The sequence below is a fragment of the Schistocerca gregaria genome, chromosome 1 (genome assembly GCF_023897955.1).
Source record: "Schistocerca gregaria isolate iqSchGreg1 chromosome 1, iqSchGreg1.2, whole genome shotgun sequence".
Taxonomy (NCBI): Eukaryota; Metazoa; Arthropoda; class Insecta; order Orthoptera; family Acrididae; genus Schistocerca; species Schistocerca gregaria.
Genome location: NC_064920.1, coordinates 1,023,320,092 through 1,023,344,121, shown reverse-complemented (window position 1 = coordinate 1,023,344,121; position 24,030 = coordinate 1,023,320,092). Strand labels below are relative to the sequence as shown.

Here is a 24,030-nt window from a genome sequence, read left to right as displayed (position 1 = left end):
CTCTTCACTGACCCCCATTAGATCTAGATTTAGACTCTGCATTCCCCTTTTAAGAGTTTCTAGCATCTGTTCAAGCTTATGACATTCCACGCCCCTATTCGTAGAGCGTTATCCTGTCGTTAGTGAATACAAGGTTACACATACAAAATCAAATAGGGGTAATGCAGGAGTAGGTTTAATAATGAATCAGGAAATAGAAACGCGGTCAAGCTGCTATGAACAGACTAGTGAACGCGATATTATAGCCAAGATCGACATGAAGCCCAAACCCTCCACAGCTGTACAAGTTTATATACCAACTAGCTCCGCAGATGATGAAGAGATTGAAGAAATGCATGATGAGATAAAAGAAATTATACAAATATTTAAGGGAGAAGAGAAATTAATAATTATGGGGAAGGAAAGAAAAGGAAAAATGTTAGGGAAAGGAATGAAAGAGGAAACCACTTGGTAGAATTTTGCACAGAGTATAATTTCATCATCGCTAACACTTGGTTTAAGAATCATGAAAGAAGACTATTTACATGGAAGAGACCAGGAGACACCGGTTGGTTTCAGATTGATTATATAGTAGTAACTCAGAGATTTCAGAAGCACATTTAAAAATGTTATACGTATCCAGAGACAGATGTGGATTCTGACCACAATTTATTGGCTATGAACTATAGATTAAAACTGATGAAAATGCAAAAAGGCAAGACATGAAGAAGACGGGACCTGGATAAAGTGAAAGAAGCAGAAGTTATTGAAAGTTTCAGAGGGAGCATTAGGGAACGATTGACAGGACCAGGGCAAAGGAACACAGAATGCTCTACAGGAAACAGGCAAAAGGGAATGCAAAAGCCTAGAAAATGCGAGTGAAAGGAAGTGCAAAATGGCTAAGCGGGAATGTCTAGAGGACAAATGTAAAGATTTAAAAGCATATATCACTAGGGGAAAGAGGGGTACCGCCTACAGGAAAATTACAGAGTCTTTTGGAGAAAAGAGAACCTCAAGTTCGAAGATCAAGAGCACAGATGGAAAACTAGTCCGAAGGTAAGAAGGGAAGGCTGGAAGATGGAACGTGTATATAGTGAGTCTATACAAGGAGATGAAGTTGAAGGCAATTTTATAGAATTGGGAGTGGACATAGATGAAGATGAGGAAGGAGATACGATAGTGAGAGAACAAGTTGATAGAGCACTGAATGAAATAAGTCCAAAGAAGGCCTCAGGAGTAGATGGAATTCCATTACAACTACTGATACCCTTGGGACAGCCAGCCATGACAAATCTCTTCCATCCGATGAGTAAGAAGTGTTTGAGTCAGACGCAGTACTCCCAGACGTCAAGGAGAATGTAGTAATTCCAATTGCAAAGAAAGCAGGTGCTGACAGGTGTGAATGTTACCGAGCTATCACTTTAATAAGTCATGAGTGCAAATACTAAAACGAATTCTGTACAGAAGAATGGAAAAACTGCTAGAAGCATACCTCGGGTAAAGTCAGTGTGAATTCCGTAGAAATGTAGGAACACGCGAGGCAGTACTGATCCTACGACTTCCCTTAGAATTTAGGTTAAGGAAAGGTGAACCTACCTTTATACCATTTGCAGACTTATAGCAAGCTTTTGGCAATGTTGACTGGAATACTCTCATTGAAATTCTAAGGCTAGCATGGGTAAAATACAGGGAGCGAAAGTATATTTACAGGAGAGCTTCTGTGAAGTTTGGAAGGTGGGAGACGAGATACTGGCAGAACTGAAGCTGTGAGGACGGGTCGTGGGTCGTGGGTCGTCTTTGGGTAGCTCAGCCGATAGAGCACTTGCCCGCGAAAGGCACAGTTTTAATCTGCAGAGCAAAACTTTTATTCTGGAGGATATTTACAAGTTGTACAGAAGCCAAACAGCAGTTACAAGAGTTAAAAGGCATGAAAGGGAAACAGTGGTTGAGAAGGGGGCGAGACAGGGTTGTAGTCTATCCCTGATGTTATGCAGTCTGTACATGGAGCAAGCAGTAAAGGAAACAAAAGGAAAATTTGAAGTAGAAATTAAAGTGTAGCCACGTATGGAAGTAAAACACTGGACGATAAACAGTTTGGACAAGAAGACACTGGAAGCTTTTGAAATGTGGTGGTACAGAAGTATGCTGATGATTAGACAGGTGATCAAGTAACTAATGACCAAAGAAATTTGTGGGAGAACTTGAGCAAAAGAAGAGATCGGTTGATGGGACACATTCTGAGACATCAGAGGATCACGAATGTAGTCCTGTAAAAGAAGAGCGGCCGGTGAAAGTTGTAGGGATGAATAGAGAAGGCATCATGGGGAGGATTTAATTTGCAGTAGTTAATCAGAAATGAAGCGGCCTGCTCGGGAACGAGCAAACCTTTCTTCGGACTGAAGACAAAAACAAGAACAAGAGATCTCTAGGCAGCTGTGGCTTCTCTCGAGGTCTGTGTATATTCGACGCGATACCTCGGAATAAAGTCAAGTTTAAACCTCAGAATACAGCCTCCTGACTGGCCCAATCTATCATTTTCGGAAGGGCCCGCGCTTTTGCGTTATACCTACGTGCCGAGTTTTTCAGTCGTCCATTTCAGAATCACGTCATGGAGTGGGTGAGTTTCCTTTATGTAGCTCCCAGCCTCTTAGTGATTGGCGCAGGTATAATGTGAGAGAAAGGAGTAGGACATATTTTAATGCTCTTACTGATTTTTCGTAAGTCGGAATTCGGAGTCTCTGCGCTCATTGGGCAGCGATTTCCAGTTCTGGCAGCAAGGCAGACGAGTTTCGGGTGGCTCCTAGAGAACACACTTCGCATTAGGTCTTCGTTCGATGATGACTTTGCTTTCGGCTTTGGCTTTGAGCAGGAGATATGGCTGATGAGACGACCTTGCTACTGCTGCAATGATGTCAGTACATCAGTGCTAAGTAGTAAAGGAGGGCTGAAATCATATTTTCTAGCTGTTGCTGCTGCCAGCCTGTTTACGTACGCACTGACCGATTGGTAAGGTGGCACATCGTCGCACCCGCCAAAGTGTCAACCCTCTCCCTTCAGGAGGCGAGTCCGCGATCTTAAAGTCACGCATCCATCATGTAGTCCACAATGCACTGTTTAATAACCTCTTATTGTTCACTCCTATCTTCCCGTGTACTTTCTACACGTGAGTAATAACTTCCGCTGTCATTGGCCGTGTCCGGGATCTACTAACGTAACTGTGTTTTATCCTCCTTACTCACCTGTAGTATGGTAATATTTTGTGTTGTATTCTCTTATCCGATAACTAATGCCACCTTTTAAGATGTCAGTGAATAATCTTCATGTTCAAAATAAGTAAATCTGTTCGTTATAGTGACCATTTGTTTCCATTCACAGCTAGAAGATCACTCCTCCCATTATTATATCTAAGTGAGTGGTTTGGTACACAATTGTTTCATGCTTAATTAACATCCATTTAAATAAGAAGTTTTCCGTTGCGCAACAGTATACGAATAGTTGTTTCCAATTAATTTACATGAACACCTGGGTTGATTCCTCATTCTGATGGGCACTAAAAGTTGGTTTTGTACGTCCTAGGGGTATGCTCCGACCACAATTAACACCCCACACCCTCTACATGCATCTTCATGATTTTCTCTGACCTTTACGATGTAAGTCAACGTAAAAACTCTCAACAATACCCAGCAGAAATTACAAACGTAATTTGAGAGGATAAACTTTTTGCAGTAGTTTTGACTCTCTGATAACTAATTCGAGGCAGAATGATAATTTCGGACGGGTTGGCTGTTTATACGCAGAAATGCTAAGCTGATGGTTCCTGCAACTGAATATGATCGTTTACTATCGAAACTTGTACGAAAATAAGGTAAAATGAGATGCTGTGAGGCTTACAGCGTCCTGTAAGCCTTTCGATTTGGCACCACGTTTGAGACACTGATTTTTTTGTGCTACTTATTTTCCAAAAGGAAAACCTGATTTTGGATCACGAGGTAAGTGGACGCCACTACTCCCCTTTCCACCTCTTAAACGTCGGAGATGGTTACTGGGAGGTGCACCTACCCTTTTGTAACCAGCGACAGACTACGAAGATGGGCAGCAAAAGAAAGTGATTCTTCTTATGGGCTGTCAGTTTCTCGCAGAACGACAATAAATTAATAATGCTGTATGAAAGTAAGAGGATTTTTTTTAAAAGCGTCTGAACAATATAGATAACTAACACCGTAAAAACATTCTGAGCGACCAAGGAGTACTATATTATGTTATTTCGCTCTCGAGTTGATGGGGACTGAATAACAAAGAACCTTACGATAATGGGTCGATTTCCCACTAAACAAAGCTGAGTTTCTTGCGAACAGTACACGATTTTAAGCTATTTTGTCCGAACTCATTGAGTGCCAAGAGATTTCTTAGAGCGTGATGCGGACATCTCTCAACGATTCAAACTGCGCTCTGTTTGCATGAGAGATTAACGGCTCCCTTGTGAGAATCTCTACTGCGGACGAAATGTTCATCATGTGCCGCCTATCTATCACAAAAAGAGCAGCGTAGAATCCTGTCATTCTTGGTCGCTACTGTCATAGTTGCATTATATTCAGCTGCCCCTACTGATAAGTTTTATGCAACCGGCAACGCCTTCAAACACCACACGTGTTAGTTTCATATTCTCTCGGTCACTATGTGCAAACCATTAGTTCTACAGAAAAAGTGAAGGCGACCTCTTTGTAGGAAATCTAATGTAGTTACATTTCATACGAGGATACGTTTCCGCTGGAGGCCACAGTTTTCGAATTATTCAAGAAAAACCCATTTCAGGGTCACATTTCTCCATTTGCCTTGAATTATTCGAAAATTACGGGCTTTAGCGAAAACATAAAACATGTCTCTCTGCAAAATCTAATTACTTTAAATTTCCTATTTTGCAGGAGTTACGGTTTGCTCTTAGTGAGCGAGAGAATATAACAATCTTGTATGTGGTATTTGACTAATGATTTTTTTTCTGGTAGTGGACTTGACTAATGAAGGACGTATTTCCAAATGAGGTGTACTTCTATTGTTAAAAAAGAAACGACAGCTGCCACTGCTGCGAGATATCAGAAAATATTACTTTTTGGCAGTATACGTTCTTGTTTCTCTGCGTCGTGATGGCTGGGTGTTGTGTGATGTCCTTAGGTTAGTTAGGTTTAAGTAGTTCTAAGTTCTAGGGGACTGATGACCAGAGCTGTTAAGTCCCATAGTGCTCAGAGCCATACGCTCTTCTAAGAAGCTGAATATACACTCCTGGAAATGGAAAAAAGAACACATTGACACCGGTGTGTCAGACCCACCATACTTGCTCCGGACACTGCGAGAGGGCTGTACAAGCAGTGATCACACGCACGGCACAGCGGACACACCAGGAACCGCGGTGTTGGCCGTCGAATGGCGCTAGCTGCGCAGCATTTGTGCACCGCCGCCGTCAGTGTCAGCCAGTTTGCCGTAGCATACGGAGCTCCATCGCAGTCTTTAACACTGGTAGCATGCCGCGACAGCGTGGACGTGAACCGTATGTGCAGTTGACGGACTTTGAGCGAGGGCGTAAAGTGGGCATGCGGGAGGCCGGGTGGACGTACCGCCGAATTGCTCAACACGTGGGGCGTGAGGTCTCCACAGTACATCGATGTTGTCGCCAGTGGTCGGCGGAAGGTGCACGTGCCCGTCGACCTGGGACTGGACCGCAGCGACGCACGGATGCACGCCAAGACCGTAGGATACTACGCAGTGCCGTAGGGGACCGCACCGCCACTTCCCAGCAAATTAGGGACACTGTTGCTCCTGGGGTATCGGCGAGGACCATTCGCAACCGTCTCCATGAAGCTGGGCTACGGTCCCGCACACCGTTAGGCCGTCTTCCGCTCACGCCCCAACATCGTGCAGCCCTCCTCCAGTGGTGTCGCAACAGGCGTGAATGGAGGGACGAATGGAGACGTGTCGTCTTCAGCGATGAGAGTCGCTTCTGCCTTGGTGCCAATGATGGTCGTATGCGTGTTTGGCGCCGTGCAGGTGAGCGCCACAATCAGGACCGCATACGACCGAGGCACACAGGGCCAACACCCGGCATCATGGTGTGGGGAGCGATCACCTACACTGGCCGTACACCTCTGGTGATCGTCGAGGGGACACTGAATAGTGCACGGTACATCCAAACCGTCATCTAACCCATCGTTCTACCATTCCTAGACCGGCAAGGGAACTTGCTGTTCCAACAGGACAATGCACGTCCGCATGTATCCCGTGCCACCCAACGTGCTCTAGAAGGTGTAAGTCAACTACCCTGGCCAGCAAGATCTCCGGATCTGTCGCCCATTGAGCATGTTTGGGACTGGATGAAGCGTCGTCTCACGCGGTCTGCACGTCCAGCACGAACGCTGGTCCAACTGAGGCGCCAGGTGGAAATGGCAGGGCAAGCCGTTCCACAGGACTACATCCAGCATCTCTACGATCGTCTCCATGGGAAAATAGCAGCCTGCATTGCTGCGAAAAGTGGATATACACTGTACTAGTGCCGACATTGTGCATGCTCTGTTGCCTGTGTGTATGTGCCTGTGGTTCTGTCAGTGTGATCATGTGATGTATCTGACCCCAGGAATGTGTCAATAAAGTTTCCCCTTCCTGGGACAATGAATTCACGGTGTTCTTATTTCAATTTCCAGGAGTGTATATTGTAATAGTTGACCACTGAGAAGAACGTCTTTTTGTAATAATAACTGTTGTCTTACAAGACAAAACTTTTCTCATTTCTGAAGTGAATATTATGCTCATCCTTCCTAGTAATTACGATACAAAGTGCAAGCAAGCAGGAGACTCAGGATTTTAAATGCTAGGGCGTACTGTGCGATCCCTGTTTAACAAAACGGTCTTTTGGAATGAACATATTCTCTTATGTGAAAAGCGAAAATTTGTGGAACTTTCCCTACCGACACAGATTATTATAGTTGTTCAGAATCGTATCCGTCTGACTTGCTCTTCAATAAAAGCGTCTAGAATTTTTCAGAGCTACATTACGATGCAGATCTTGGAAAGCTGTTCCTTACACCGGCTGCTAAGAACAACTTTAACCTTGGGTGCGCTCAATTGCGCTGCGGAGACACCAGGCATCACTGCAGAATCAATCATTTACTCTTTTCCAGCCAAGAAGACAATAATTAAGATCCACAGCGCTAAATATTTAATTTTGATGAAAAAGTCAGTTTCAATTTTCATATTCAAAAGTAACACTGAAGGACACATTTATTTTAATCATATAATACAAGGAAGGAAGGATGACCTGGTAAGAGTAGGGAATAGCAGTTAGAATCAGTTTTGCAGCGTAAAGTTTCGAGGCCTCCTGCCTGTTTGTTCTTGTTGCTCATGTCAGGAATACTTCATAATTTTTCTAGTGGGCAAGCGAGAATCATTAGACTGTGCAATCACGGAAGGGAAAATTTACGCTGTCTCATTTGATACGAGTGAAATCAGTCGTGCAGTACTCCAATCAGTGATTTCTGTTACAAAAACATATACACATGCAGTTTGGCCTACAGTTAAATGATATTGACTTATAGAAGATGATGCTGCTAAATGGGGATGGACTGCGTCAAACGAACACTGAGATGACCCTGAGAAAAAAGGTTCATATGGAAAGACGGATAGAAACGTGTTCCAAGGAGGTACACCCACTTGAAGGTGGAGATAAAACATCCTTGACAATAAAGGTTTCAGTCAGTAATAGAATGCATGAGAAGACGACAGTCGAATGGGAAAGTTTAGTGTGTTCTAGTGGTTTAGCTCCAAACTTAAAAAACAGTAATGTTGTCCATGATATCACTAACCGTATCACTTGCAACGTGTACAGGCCTCATTAGCTACAAACTTGCCTCCGTGACGACTCTGTACCATACAGACATTATAAGCTGTCCAGCCATATTAATGTGAGAGCCAGTCACAAGCTTGAATCATCACTTTTTGCAGTGCTGACCGCTGCGAATTGTGCAGGAACAGGGTCAGTGAGGTTGTGGAGGGTACCGACAGGTATATTGAGCCCTGCCCACACCACTGCTGTGGCCAGCTGCGGTAGGATGCTCGGCTGAGGATCCATAGCACGAGTATCCCGATCGAGGTGGTCCCACAGATTCTCGATTTGGTTTAAATCCTGGGAGTTCAGTGGCCAGAGGGGGGGCACGACACTTGTTCTCTTAGAAGCATGCACGTACTCTGTGAGCTGTCTGAGAGGTTGCTTTGTCCTGGTGGTAGATGCCATTTAGCCGAGGAGAAACAAGCTTCATTTTGTGTCCCCAAGGATCGAGTCATACTTATGCTGATCAGTTATGCCTTCCAGAATGACGAGGTCACGCAGGGAACGTCACAAAAACATTCCCCGACTATAACGCGCCCTCTGTTGTTGCAAAGTATTTTTTTCAGGCGTTTCACACCGCGCAAGCCAACGACCATTAAACATGATTAATCTGAAAAGGCAACTATCGCTACTTAGTGGATGTGAAGTTGTGAAACTGACGTGCAAATTCCAGCCTTCCAGCCTCAGTCGCCAATCAACAGCAGTGAACACAGGTGCGTGACAGTTGTACTGTCTATTCGGCCATACAAATCTTAGCAACCGTCGTTCACCACTGACATCTATGGACGGAGGTGCATCACAGATTCCTCGCCGCCGGATTTCAATAATGCCATTTTGCACGCACGGTATTCTTTAACCACGGCAACGTGAGAACTGGTTAGAAACAGTCATTTCTAAAATGTTTCCACCCTTGACACGAAAGCCAATAACCATGCCCTTTTAAACATCTGATAAATCGTTCCGTTTCCGCATTACAATAACGGCTGCATTATTTTCCACTCTCCCCCCCCCCCACCCCACCCCCCCGCGCCCCCATTCCACTTCATACATCCTTCACTGGTTGTGATGCCACCTACCGTCTGTGAGTGGTTATTGCACTTAACTTCGTACTTAGGCTGTGGTCACATTGATGTGGCTGTACCGTGTACATGAGATCTTGAGTGTGGACTTAGAACACTAGTACATTCCCCCCTTGCCTGGTGTTTTCTCTAGTGTCATTGAAACCTTGACTGTCAAAGAACTTTCATCTCCATTGTCACGTGACTGTACCTCCTGTACTTTCCTTGGATCGCATTTCCGATCATATGCGTATGGCCCATTTTGATTTCTCTCTCAGGAAGCAGGTTGTCGCCTATTTAGCAAAATCACTCTGTATTTGCCGCTAATACCACAAATTTAAACGTACTGCAGTTAGGGAAAGCATTTCATATGCAGAGTTGCGACCAGGTGCTTTTTGGGCGTTATTCTCAAACAGTATATGCATCTAATTTCGCCTTCAACAATATCGACACTTCAACCTTGTTGTTGTTGTGGTCTTCAGTCCTGATACTGGTTTGATGCAGCTCTCCATGCTACTCTATCCTGTGCAAGGTTCTTCATCTCCCAATACCTACTGAAACCTACATCCTTCTTAATCTGTTTAGTGTATTCATCTCTTCGTCTCCCTCTGCGATTCTTACCCTCCACGCTCCCCTCCGGTACTAAATTGGTGATCCCTTGATGCCTCAGAATATGCTATACCAACCGATCCCTTCTTCTAGTCATGTTGTGCCACAAATTTCCCTTCTCTCCAATTCTATTCAATACCTCCTCATTAGTTATGTGATCTACCCATCTAATCTTCACAATTCTTCTGTAGCACCACATTTCGAAAGCTTCTATTCTCTTCTTGTCTAAACTATTTATCGTCCATGTTTCACTTCCGTATATGGCTACATTCCATAGACATACTTTGGGAAACGACTGCCTAACACTTAAATCCATACTCGATGTTAACAAATTTCTCTTCTCCAGAAACGCTTTCCTTGCCATTTACAGTCTACATTTTATATCCTCGCTACTTCGACCATTATCGGTTATTTTGCTCCCCAAATAGTGAAACTCATTTACTACTGTAAGCGTCTCATTTCCTAATCTAATTCCCGCAGCATCACCCGATTTAATTCGACTAAACCTGAATGCCCTCGGGAAAGATTATGGCTGTAGTTTCCCCTTGCTTTCAGCCGTTCGCAGTACAGCAAGGCAAGGTCACTTTATCCTTAACAAGATTTATTTCTCTTGTACTTTATCCTTAACAAGATAATAGAAATAAAAATCTCCGCGAGTGTTGCCGTCCTGTAACGATGAGATTAGGAAACATGTAACAGCTTAACAGTTCATTATTTCCAAACACAGCCAACTGCAACCGAAAGTACACTACCTGCCATGACAGTACCACACGGAAGCGTTCGGAAACGGTTATGGTGTGGCTATGGTGTCGCTGCGGGCTGAAGGAACTCTACATGAAGAGGCGAAACTGCAAGCATGAAGGTTCAGAGCGATCTAGCTGCTAGAGGGCTTACGGCGCCACTTGCGGTTGTGAGAAGATGTTGATTTACGAAAGGAAATAACATACGAATCTGAAACCAGTAAGAGGAACAGATCGTTCTCAGCCAGACGTAAAATATTCAAAGAGCAATACGAAAGCAAGGCAGTAGCACGTACCAGGGTCGGTTGCAAGATACTAAGTGGCCTGTGACATACAGCTTTATGGAAGATTTAGTTAGTTAGTTAGTCAGTTAGTTTCATCCTCCATTGATCATTTGGCACTATAAATTGTAATGATGTCGATCGAGTCATTTAACAGTGACACTGCAAATTAATTTATAAATATGGCTGCATGTTGAACAATTATAAGGGATTTCTTTTGCTAATAGACAGATATTAGTAATTCCTAACCCCCTTCCCCAACTTCTACATTTTAAAATAATAGAAATTCTTTTACGGAATATAAAAGTTGTCAAGGAGAAACTTTTTTAGGTTGTTTTCAAATTTTACTTTGCTGTCTGACAGACATTTTAGATCACTGGGCTGGAGATCAAACAATTTTTTACTGCAGTGTGGACCCTTTTTGTGGTAGAAAGAAACGTAATGTGGAGTAATGAATGTCATTTTTGCTTCTGGTATTGTAAAACGATATACATCATTGTTCCTTTCGAACTGTAGTGGAATATTTATGACAAACTTCACAAAAATGTTAAGAGGTTTATATTCCGAAGGTTTTCTTTCGATAGTGGCGGTCTCGATGTTGAAGTTTTGCGCCATTGAAAATAATCTTCTATGCAGGAGTTATTTATTTTATTGTTGTTAATTATCTTCCACTCCATGAGATAGTCTGCCGCAAAGCTACATGCAGAAGGACATGGGACGCTTACAGTTCGCTGAAGTGTATGATGGAAATTGGTATGGAAACAAAACTTCATAGAATATGTACGTATGGCACCTTTCAAAGAATTATCAGAGGACACTGCAAGACAGGCTTTCGATCTACATTTAAAAATTAGACGTTTGTTACTGCTTCGTGTTTGCTGATCACGAAAAGAACCACTAATGACATCTTCCCGTAATTTTAAGATTCGACAACACTGACCCACACAATGGAAAGCTTTTGTTAAACACGAAAAGTTAGTGTGTGTCCTTAGTTAGTGTTTTAAAAAAAAGTGAATTCCGCAAGTCTGACAATTATACGAGGTGTTTTATGTGTAACGTTAGGCATTCTTTGCTGTAAGCTCCTAGTTACTTGGATGAGTCGCGTGCGCTAGCACAACGAGTAACATTTTAGAAAGACTTATGACTTTCAATTTTAACTTGTGTATCAGTGAAAGCATGAGAAGCTTCAGATGTAAAGCTACTTACAGATGCACTTCTCGCCGCGGAAGCCACAAGGCGGTTCTGCGATGGGCGGTCTCCCTCCCACCCAGTCGATGGTCGCAGTCATCTGTAGATCCTGTAACACAGCAGTCGTCACGGATTACACAGGGTTCCAAAATTATGTTCATGTGAAAATATGAGTTCACTGTCGCCGGGGAACTTGATACCTTAGATGTGCATCACATAGACGTTAAAAGTATACATTTTATACACTGAAGTGCCAAAGGAACTGGTATAGGCAAGCGTATTCAAATACAGAGATATGTAAACAGGTAGAAGATAGCAATGCCATCGTCAACGCCTATGTAAGACAACATGCGTTTGGCGCAGTTGTTAGATCGATTACTGCTGCTGCAGTGGCGGATTATCAAGATGTAAGTTTGAATGTGTTGTTATAGTCAGCGTACGAGCGAATAGACACATCTCCAAGGTAGCGATGAAGTAGGGATTTTCCCTCTACCATCATTTCACTAGTGTACCGTGAATATCAGGAGCCCGGTAAAACATAAAATCTCCGACATCACTGCGGTCCGAAAAAGATCCTGCAAGAACGGGACCAACGACGACTGAAGAGACTCGGTCAACATGACAGCAGTGCAACCCTTCCGTTAATTGCTGTAGATTTCAATGCTGGGGCATCAGTCAGTGTCTGCGTGCGAACCATTCAACGAAACATCAACGATATGGGCTCTCGGAGCCAGAGGCCCACTTGTGTACCCTTTATGACTGCACGGCACAAAGCTTTGGCCCGTCAACACCGACATTGGACTGTTGACGACTGTTACCTGGTAGGACGAGTCTCGTTTCAAATCTTATCGAGCGGGTGGACGTATACGAGTGTGGAGACAAGTTTGTGAATGCATGGACCCTACATGGCAGCAAGGGAGTGTTCATGATAGTGAGACACTATGTGAGTTGTGTGCAGTTGGAGTGATATGGGACCCCTGATATGTCTAGATACGACTCTGACAGGTGACACGAACGAAAGCATCCTATCTGCTCACCTGCATCCATTCATGTGCACTGTTCATTCCGATGGGTTCGGGCAATTACAGCAGGACAATGCGACAATCCACAAGTCCAGAACTGCTACAGAGTGGCTCCAGGAGCACTCCTCTGAGTTTAAACACTTCCGCTGCCCACCAAACTCGCCAGACATGAACATTATTGAGCATATCTGGGATGCCTTGCAACATGCTGTTCACATGTTTCCACCCCCTCGTACTCTTGACGACTTATGGACAGCCCTGCGGGATTCACGGTGTCAATTCCCTCCAGCACTACTTCAGACATTAATAAAGTCCATGCCACGTCGTGCTGCGGCACTTCTGTGTGCACGCGGGGGCCCTACGCAGTATTACGTAGGTGTACCAGTTTCTTTGGCTCTTCAGTGTATGTAGGTTAATACCGTCTTTTGCATGTGGTCTTATTTAGACCACATGCCTTTCGCTTTGTTGGAAAGTTTCTTCAGTAGCCGCTGTAGCAATATGGTTATTCTTACAATTCTGTCTACTACGATAATGAAAAGTTCTCAAGCTCTAAGTTCCTACTACACACCGCAATAGAATTAAAAAGTCACTTTTTCGCCTTCGACATGTCACACGATGGAGAGGTCGTCTGAGCGCCTCTTATCTACATTTATCCCCTTCTTTTGACAGCTCTGCGATGGAGATGAGAACCACGACATCCAAAGTTAAAATCTCGCGGTTTCCTTATGAGTGGCAGAGGAGAATGTTTCAGACACACCGCCGCTGAGAATCTACAGGACGAGGCCTCAGGGGTGTCATAATATGGAGCCAATGAAACTACCTCTTTCCTTGGGACGTTGATTCTCAGATATTTCGCGATAGAAAACGACAGTCTGCAGGGCAGTGGGCACCGGGAAGAGGGTAGTGGTTTTCTTGCGGGAGGTGTTCTGTAGATATTGATTAGTTGGTGCTGTAATTCCATGCTCTTTTATGTTATTTATCACTGGTCAAAGAGCCAAGTAAAGAGACAGAAGTGATACCGAGTAATGATTACACTGATGGTACAGTGCTGGAATAAAGTATTAACGTTGTATGTCAACATGAATCGTCTGAGAACTGACAGAAAAGAATACGCAAATTTGATAAATAACTTATAAACTTCAGGGAGGATTCTTAGGTACAAGGAGAGAAATTAGTTAATATTATAGATAATTTTGGGGGAATATGGCATTGTAATTCTGTCTGCGACAGCAAAGGACCTGGAAGAGCAGCTGAACGGAATGGACAGTGTCTTGAAAGAAGGATGAACATCAACAACAGCAAAACAAGGATAATGGAGTGAGGTCGAATTAAATCAGGTGATGCTGAGGGTATTAGATTAGGGAATGAGACACTTAAAGTAGTAAATGAGTTTGGTATGTGGGAAACAAAATAACTGTAGATGGTCGAAGTAGAGAGGATATAAAATGTAGATTAGCAATGGAAAGGAAATCGTTTCTGAAGAAGAGAAATTAGTTAACATCGACTATAGATTTAAGTGTCAGGAAATCGTTTCTGAAAGTATTTGTATGGAGTGTGGCCATGTATGGAAGTGAAACGTGGACGATAAATGGTTTGGACCAGAAGAGAATAGAAGGTTTCGAAATGTGGTGCTACAGAAGAATGCTGAAGATTAGATGGGTAGATCACATAACTAATGGGGAGGTATTGAACAGAATTGGGGAGAAGAGGAGCTTGTGGCACACCTTGACTAGAAGAAGGGATCGGTTGGTAGGACATGTTCTGAGGCATCAAGGGATCACCAATGTAGTATTGGAGGGGAGTGCGGAGGGGAAAGAATCGTAGAGGGAGACCAAGAGATGAATACACTAAGCAGATTCAGAAGGATGTAGGTTGCAGTAGGTGCTGGGAGATGAAGAAGCTTGCACAGGGTAGAGTAGCATGAAGAGCTGTAGCAAACCAGTCTCTGGACTGAAGACCACAACAACAATATACCCACATGCAAATGTAAATTGTAGAATTTAGGTATTCTGATCCTAAATTAAATGTATTACCTGAGGTTGAAGCATTCTATAAAATGAGAAATCTTAAACGAAGAACTGGCAGTGGACTCTCTGGTTGAATTCCTTGTTCCTTTAAAATTTTCATTACATTCGAGAATTCCCATTCTAAAAAAAATTATAGGGGAGAATGTGCAAGGTTTTGTAACAAACCGGTACTCAGTAAACTGTAATTTACAAGCCCCACAGCTTGGTAGAATGTTAAGAATTGGTAGCGTCTTGGTCGGGAGTCAAGGTGTCAGAATCCATTGAGAGGGAACGTCTGCACTTTTTATTGGCTGAGCGAAGCGCAACCACGCCAGGCAGCATGGATTCTCCTGGCCTATGACTGGTCAAAGCACTCGAAGCAGAAACACCATTTTCGCTGCTCGTACTTTGGTGGTGTCGGCAGCCATTGGCAGTCGGAAAGCTCGTGATGTGGGCAGATATCTACTCACTGCTCAAAACGTTTATTGTTAATAGTCCCTGCAATAAAGTGTTATTAAACATTTACTTTAGTATTAAGAGTTGAGTTGCTATGGCTAAAGTGAGTGGTTGATAGTGCAAGGTCTAGCAATAGGAAACTTGTTATGTTTCTTAATTACTCTGACATTAATTCAATTAGATATTAATTGCATTACGAGTCTGTAAACTATCATGAATATCTTTATTTACAAGTGTTACGAGGGACGTTCAACAAGTAATTAACCACTATTTTTTCTCGGCCAATTTCAATTGAAAAAAAATGCGAAATTTGTCGTGGAATATCGTGGAGTAATATTTCGCTTCAGTCCCAAGGGTTCCATGAAGTTCCGATAGGTGGCGACGCTATAGGAAGCCTTAAAATTTTCTGTAACGGAGGTGGGTCCCAAGCGGAGGGCTGTCATTCAGTTTCTTTTGGCGGAAAACCAGAGCATCACAGATATTCACAAGCGCTTTCAGAACGTCTATGGAGACCTGACTGAACAAACGCACTGTGAGTCGCTGGGCGAAGCGTCTGTCATCATCGCAATAAAGGCGTTCAAACCTGTCCGACCTACCACGTTGTGTGACTCCTGCAGCGTTGGAACATGCTTACAGTCTCATTCGAGATGATCGGTGAATCACAAACACACACCTCGCCGCTCAATCGGACGTCTCTGCTGGTGATGGTGACTCACTCGCCCACCGTTGGGGTACTCAAAGGAGTGTATCTTCCGCATCCACCTACAGCCCAGAACTCGCACCTTCCGACTTATATCTGTGTGGCTCAGTAAACGATGCAGTCCTCGGGAAGCAGTTCGTGGATGATGGAGAGATTATTGATGCAACAAGCCGGCGACTCTGACGCTGATCAGTAGAGTAGTACCACGCGGGCATAAAGGCCCTTTTAGTCAGATGAGGAACAAGGCCGTAACATTAAACGGAAATTATATTGAAAAATAGCATTTGCAGCCAAATGAGTGGGGAATAATATGGTGTATTCAGTACTGGAATCCTGGATGAAACCAACCTGATTTCAGAAACAAAATGTGTTGCAGTACTTTTTTATTCAAGGCTTCTCTGCAATATTGATTTACACAGTGTAATTTTTTATGTTTAAAGTTAGCAGTGTTCCTTTGACAGCCCCTGATATTATTCTAATACATATTATTGTGACCTGGTATAGTCAAGGGAAGGCAGGATTCGGTTACGATTGTGGGTGGGGCCGTAATCACTTACTATTGGTTGCCTTTGACAATTACACACAATTTATTTCAAACTAGCAATTCCAGACTCAACAATAAATAAAACAATACCACACGTTATTAATGAGGAATAAACATCAGTGTAAATAACAGTGTTTGCGGTGAGTTATATTTGAGCAAATCACCATTAAATACAGATACAACAGATCATGTTTTAAAAGCAAGCCACTGTGATCTGGGCAGAAGGCCTTACACCCCAGTTATGGCAATAAATTAAAACTCGCTGCAACTTATAAATTACAGGTATTGAAATATTAAAGGCAAGTCGCCACAAACACAGCAGACGGCATCAGACGCCAGGAACAGCAGTAAATAAGGTTTTAAAGGCTTAGTGCGTAATACAAATACCAAATTAGAATTTTAAGGCAAGTGGTCACAATCGTGGCTGAAGGCCTTATACGCCAAGAATGGCAATATTTTGAATTGTTTAAGAAATGGATGAAATTTACAACTTACAGGTACTGAAATATTAAGGTATATCGCCACAAACACAGCAGAAGACGTCAGACGCCAGGAATGGCAGTTAATAAGGTTTTAAGGCTTACTGCTAAAATACAAATACCAAATTAGAATTTTAAGGTGAATGATCACAAACACGGCTGAAGTCCTTACACGCCAGGAACGGTAATAACATAAAAAATTTGAAACCTGCTCTAAAACAGCAACTACAAGAGCAAAAGTTAATTAAAAAAACAAGCAACTGATCCAGACTGTGCTCCAGGAATCGAGGTCTGAGTAGGTCCGGTAACAAACACTTTCGAGAGCGATGAGATAGGCAGCCAAGAGTTGCATTCACTTCACAAGATGGTAACTCAGACTTGTGGCAGTCTAACGAATGACTAATGATAATCTTGCTGAACCTAACTGACGTCCGATAAACCAAATGCAACGATGGAACAATACTCCAAAGCCGGAACTGGCGGTCTGCACTACCTCCTCAGAATACTGTGTTTAGAGCGCCCGAAATGAGAAAGGAACCACTACCACCAGCAGAAGAATCACCCCCTGCTCTTCGCCTCGGCGACACTACGAGCAGCAACACGAACCCAAGTCATTGGAGAATCGAGATATCACAATGGCGGAGGTTTCTCTACTGGGATTGAAATGCAGTCATCTTAAAGCTTGCTGAATCCGGTTTACGACGAGGTCGTGCACCCTCGTGATCACAGCCCTTCCGTCCAGCAGTCCATGTGTGCCGCCAGCGGTCCCGGCGTGTTCTGGCACTGCGCGGAGCTGGCTCCTCCTGAGTCCCCAAACGAACTGGGCCACTCACACGACCGGAAAAACAACGACGTCACCCCAAAGACAGGGCAACAGTTACTGCATATCGATAACCGCCGCTGCTGCCACTAGCGGACAGGTAACGCTTGCGAAACCGAATGGCACCAGTCAACACGAGAGGACAAATAACCGCAACCATGTCAACTAAACGATACCGTCTGGCCTTCAACAGAGGGCGGAAACATACAAACAGCATCAAACAGCGATCCGCAGCACAGCTCAATTATTACTCTTGTTGTGTTTTGGTTGATATTCACCCTGTAACATCTTTTCAATGCTCTAGACGTTCAGACAATGGGTATCAAATATGAATCATGTTTAAAAAATCCAGTAGTGAAATAATATTCTGCAGGATAGTTTAGGAAGATTTGAAAGTGATATGGTGACTCACCGGGAGAGCCCTCCGTCCGCTGGCGGACCTGGTGAATACACCCACCGGGTACATGCCGTACTCGCCGGGCTCCCTGTGGTGGCGTTGGCGGGCCAACAGCGTATAGTTGCCCTCCGCGTCGCCGTTCTCATCCATATACACCATGTACCTGCACACAGAAAGTAAGAGTGATACCCAGCGTCACTGAAGAGCTGGTAAGATTACTTACCATTACTTATAGCAATAAATTACACAATAGAAACTCCATGAAAATTATCTCCTGATCTCAGCCATTCGTCCAACCATCGTGTCCCATCTCCTAGTCAATGTTTTCCACATATTTATTTTCTGGCAGTCCGCGTGAGACCTCGTCTTTCCTTAACTCATCACTCCACATTAACAGCATCTTTCTGTAGCACCACATCACAAATACTTAGGTTCTATCTGCAATCCATTATCCACTTCCATACAATGCTGTATTCCAGACTTACAAATCACAAATTTTTTCCTTGAATTAAGATAGAAGTTTGCTACCAGTAGCCTTCTCTTTGGCTAGAAGTTGTATGTTTAGCTGTCCTGACCAGCTTGTTACAGCCTCCTAGCTTCACTGACGTACCTGGCTTGTTACAGATATGTGACTGGTTTGTTATGCCACAGCTGTACAAGAAACACTTGATGTAACGCCGTTTATTTTAAAGTTCGACCAACCAACTACATATGATCAACGTGTCATCTGTAACACTAATACTAGTTTTGGAGTGTACATACTATAAATTAAATGTAAACGATCTGCTAAGGCTGGTTATATATAAGGTTGTTACTGTTAGTTCTCGTCATATATACGGGTACCATGGTACGATCAGCTACGTAAAAGGTGCCTATGGTTACTCTCTCTATTAACTGCGTCAGCCTTAACTGAACTGGGTTGGGTCGCTACTTTAAATCCCTTGCTTTTCCTTAAGCCCTTATTTGATTTACTAGATCAAATATCCTGGTTACAATCTGATAATATTTCTTTTAAAGCGCAACGGAAATGTCGTAACATATTTCTGTTATACAGGAGAGTACAACGTCTACTTTTAACAATGACAACCAATCTTATTATTAACAAGATGAATACCTGGCATATCCTGGGAATTTATTTACTATATTCATCTACTAGACCATCTCCTTCTTTCCTCCTTCACTCTCCACCTCCTCCTTCACCTCCTCTCTGTCCACCTCCTCTATCGCACTCTCTGTCGATATTCTCCTGCCCTTTCTATCTCCTCTCCCACTTACATCTGTCAGTCTGCTTTCCATCTTCCTATTCATGTCCTCTCCTTTCTGCATATGATTCCTCCTCTCCCTGCTGTCTGTTGATGTCCCCCTCTCCCATCTCTCTATCCATCTCCTCCCTCCCCCTACTCTTTCCACGTTATGACACTCACCCTAAAAGGAGGCCAGCGGTTCTTACTCCCAAACTATTTCTTTCCAGCAAGTAAGTAATATGGGCACAAAATTTGTAAATAGTCTTCACGGGTTTGCTGCCGGTTGACGTAGTGCAAATTTGACAACATTTCCTCGAGCCAGTTGTCCGACATCTTCAGGGGATTGAACCTAGCCACCAGCAAGGTTCAACAATCTGTTCAGGATGAGCTTTTCACCCGTGTCATTGCCGCATAAGCACACGTCAAATACGCACTTCAAAAAAGGTTTTGCATCATCCCGATTCCGAGAGATCCAGAGCCTGTACAGGAAATTGGAGTAGAGATAAAAAACTGTTTCCGCCCTATATATTGCTCGTGAAAACCACACATTGCATGTTGTACCACCACAGAGTGAGACCTTCAGAGATGGTAGTCCAGATTGCTGTACACACCTCTAATACCCAGTAACACGTCCTCTTGTATTGATGCATGCCTGAATTTGTCGTGACATACTATCCACAACTTCATCAAGGCACTGTTGGTCCTGATTGTTCCATTCCTCAACGGCGATTCGGCGTAGATTCCTCAGAGTCGTTGGTGGGTCACGTCGTCCATAACAGCCCTTTTCAATTTATCCCAGGCATGTTCGACACGGTTCATGTCTGGAGAACATGCTGAGCACTCTAGTCGAGCGATGTCGTTATCCTCAAAGAAGTCATTCACAAGATGTGCACGATGGGGGTGCGATTTTGTCGTTCATGAAGACGAATGCCTCACCAATAAGCTGCCGATATGGATGCACTATTAGTCGGAGGATGGCATTCACGTATCGTACAGCCGTTACGGCCGCTACCATGACCACCAGCGGCGTACGTCGCCCCACGAAATGCCACCCCAAAACAGCAGGGAACCTTTACCTTGCAGCACTCGCTGGAAATTGTGTATAAGGTGTTTACCCTGACCAGATTGCCTTCAAACACATCTCCGATGATCGTTTGTTAAAGGCATAAGCAATACTCATCAATGAACAGAACGTGATGCCAATCCTGAGCGGTCCATTCGGCATGTTGTTGAGCACATCTGTACCGCACTGCATGGTGTCGTGGTTGCAAATATGGACCTCGCCATAGACGTTGGGAGTGAAGCTGCGCACGATGCAGCCTATTGTGCACATTTTGAGTCGTAACACGACGTCCTGTGGCTGCACGAAAAGCATTATTCAACATCGTAGCATTCCTCTGAGGCATAATCCGTAGGTAGCGGTCATCCACTGCAGTAGTAGCCCTTGAGTGGCCTGAGCGAGGCATGTCATCGACAGTTCCTGTCTCTCTCTGTATCTCCATCACGTCCGAACAATATCGCTTTGGTTCACTCTGAGTCGCCTGGATACTTCCCTCGTTGAGAGCCCTTCCTGGCACAAAGTAACAATGCAGTCCCAATTGAACAGCGGTATTGACCGTCTAGGCATGGTTGAACTCTAGACAACACGGGCCGTGTACCTCCTTCCTGGTGGAATTACTAGAAATGATTAGCTGTCCGACCCCTCCGTCTAGCGGTCGCTGCTCATGCATGGTTGTTTACATCTTTGGGCGGGTTTAGTGACACCTCTGAACAGTCAAAGGGACTGTGTCTGTGGTACAATATCAACATCTACATCTATCTTCAGGAGTTCTGGGAACAGGGGTGATGCATAACTTTTTTGCTGTATGTATAATTTAACGTACTTAACATATTTCACAAGTAGTAGTATACATAAGACAGTAGTTTAATTTTCAAGCAGCTCAATGTTTATTATGTTGTATTTCCAGACCTATGTGACCCGCCAGGGTAGCCGAGAGCGCTAATGCGCTGCTTCCTGGGCTGGGGTAGGCGCGCCGGCCCTGGATCGAATCCGCCCGGCGGTTTAACGACGAGGGCCGGTATGCCGGCCAGCCTGGATTTGGTTTTTAGGCGGTTGTCCACATCCCGCTAGGTAAATAACCGGGCTGATCCCCACGTTCCGCCTCAGTTACATGGCTCGCAGATATTTGAAAAAGTTCACACTATTCCATGGCTTACACTAGATGCAGACAGCATGGGGTACACTACTTCCGTCTTGAGGAGTTTGGGGTGGCGGCAGGAAGGGCATCCGGCCACCTCTGCAACTAACACTGCCAACTCATACTAACAAGGCCGACCCTACATTGCCGCGGGAATAAGTCCTGCAGGAAATGATGATGATGATGATCTCCTGACCGATGTGTGTAGAATGATATAATTTTGCCCTTACATTCATAGTTATATGTGACTACCATCTGTGAAGACTTGGTAGCAATGAAGTAATAAATTAAAACGTCACACATCATGCCATAATTTTTAACTCATCTCCTTTTTTGAACTCATATATCCTGAAGCAAGAGCCGTACAGTCGTAGGAACACTCAACGGCAGATTCGGACACTGCCTGTGTAGAGTGTTGCGAATGGTTAGTAGCAATGAAGTAATAAATTTAAGCGCCTTGCATGATGCTTTAGTTTTTCACCCATTCACTGTTTATGATGTAGTATCTCCTAGACTAAGAGTCGTAGAAAGATGTAATTTTTCCGGTAAATTCAGTGTTATATGTGAATTATGTCTGCAAAAGTATCATGAGTACAGTTAGTAGTATAGAAGTAGTAAATTAAAACGTCGAACATCATGCAGCAGTCTTACTGCATGACAGCTGATATGTGGTGAGCAGTAAACTGTTTTCCTTTCATCATTTCGTGAGGGTTTTCAGCGACAGTAAGTTCCATAAAGGTTTGAAATTGTGCCATGTTCGTTACAAGTATCTAAGTGCTCTTATTCTCCAGTATTGGATGACTAAACTATGGGTATTCGCAAGTCGTGGACTACACTGCTTTTTCACCCCCAGTGCTACCGCTTTGAGAAGTGGATGGTTCTTGCGCGTACAGTGATTCTTTTTAGATGGTGTGTATACCAAATTTGATTGAAATCAGGGCAGTGGTTTAGCAGGAGTTGTGGAAAATATGTAGGGGAACCTGGGGAAGAATGGGGTACAAAGTTGAAAACATTGATTAAAACAACAAAAGTGTTTAATAAGAGAGTTACCAATTTTATATGAACACATTATGATGTATTAATCACAAAAATACAAGAACATTGCATAAAATAAAAGAACAATATTTTTTTCACTCAGAAACAGAAAGGTGTGTCATTTGCCCCGTTCTGCCCCGTGCAAGGGGCAGATTGGGGTTGTAAGTACAAGTGATTATAAAAACGTAAAAAATTATCGAAATGCTGAAAATATTGGTTTGCTCGGTATGTATTTAGTTTAAAGTGAACGTTAATGTCCAACTAGATGTTTCATTTTATTGTATCCTTTTCTTAAGTCTATTTACAAAATTCACACACTAGGAGAGACTCATCATCTTCGCTATCTATTCCTGCACAAGAATTGTGTGCCCATTTTTTGCACATGGAACAAGCGACCCAGCCTTCAACAGATTATGAATAAAATTCACTACAATATAAACATTCGCAGTCCGAACTTTCCTCATAATCACTCTCGTTAGTATTGAATGCTCTCTCCTTCTTTTTCCAGATATAATAAACTCTTTATCTGGCGGCCTATCAATTTCGATGTCAGTTGTGTCTGCCGGGAGGAAATCTTCATCGGTGAATATGGATGGTTCCGTGTGCCATATTCCAGTAACTTCGACACCTTTCATAGCGGTTATCATTGTTGCACTTATGGTGAAAGCTGAACCAAAAAGAGTTGAAATCTGAAAGAGAGTTGCGACTTCCCTGGGTTGCTACGTAGTCATTTTCGCAATTCATCACTGTAATGAAGACTTAAAGGTTTTATAAAAGAAACACCAAGCGGCCGAAGTCTGTGAAAGCAATATGGTGGTAAACATAGCAACGAAACGCCACTCACCCTCGCGTAGTCTATAACGTCAGTGTTCTTGGTATGTGTTGAGTGGCTATCTAATATAATAAGAACTGGGAAGTCTTTTGATGCCTTAGAAAGTTCCACAAATTTTTTAAACCATGCAAATAATGACTCGGTGGTCATCCATTCTCAGCCCAACCTCCTGGTGGCAGTCCTAACTCAAATCCTTACTGCTTCTTCTTTCGTACAAAAATAAGAATTGGAGGCATGTAAGCTCCGCTTGCTGGAATAGAAATGTGGCCGGTTACAATTTCGCCCCTTTCTGCAGATGTTAACGATCCTACTTGACGTTTCCCTTTGCAAGCTATGATCTTTGATAGGTTTTTAGGATTAACCGAAACACCTGTTGCATCACAATTAAATATTCGAGAAGCCGTTAGTACGTTTTTGCCAATTACATTTGCTGGTAACGAAAAAAACCTATCGACAGCTACTTTATTAAAACCCATGGCTGTTGCACCAGATGTTGCTTTGGGTTTTCGAACAGATAAAGTAGGATGTCTTTTAAGGAATCCGTTGGCCAAATCTTCGCCTGCAATTTCATT

At 43.5% G+C, this 24,030-nt stretch overlaps 1 protein-coding gene across 3 annotated transcripts in view; it reads right to left on the bottom strand.

The window, feature by feature from the left end:
* Positions 1–24,030, bottom strand: part of LOC126278966 (guanylate cyclase 32E) — an 829,856-nt gene that overhangs the window by 258,112 nt on the left and 547,714 nt on the right. For all 3 annotated transcript variants that reach the window (XM_049979279.1, XM_049979262.1, XM_049979270.1), the window contains exons 9-10: positions 18,165–18,312; positions 11,744–11,834 (exon numbers count right to left, since the gene is read on the bottom strand). In XM_049979279.1, the coding sequence (XP_049835236.1) occupies positions 11,744–11,834; positions 18,165–18,312 (239 nt within the window). The remainder of the gene's footprint in view (positions 1–11,743; positions 11,835–18,164; positions 18,313–24,030) is intronic.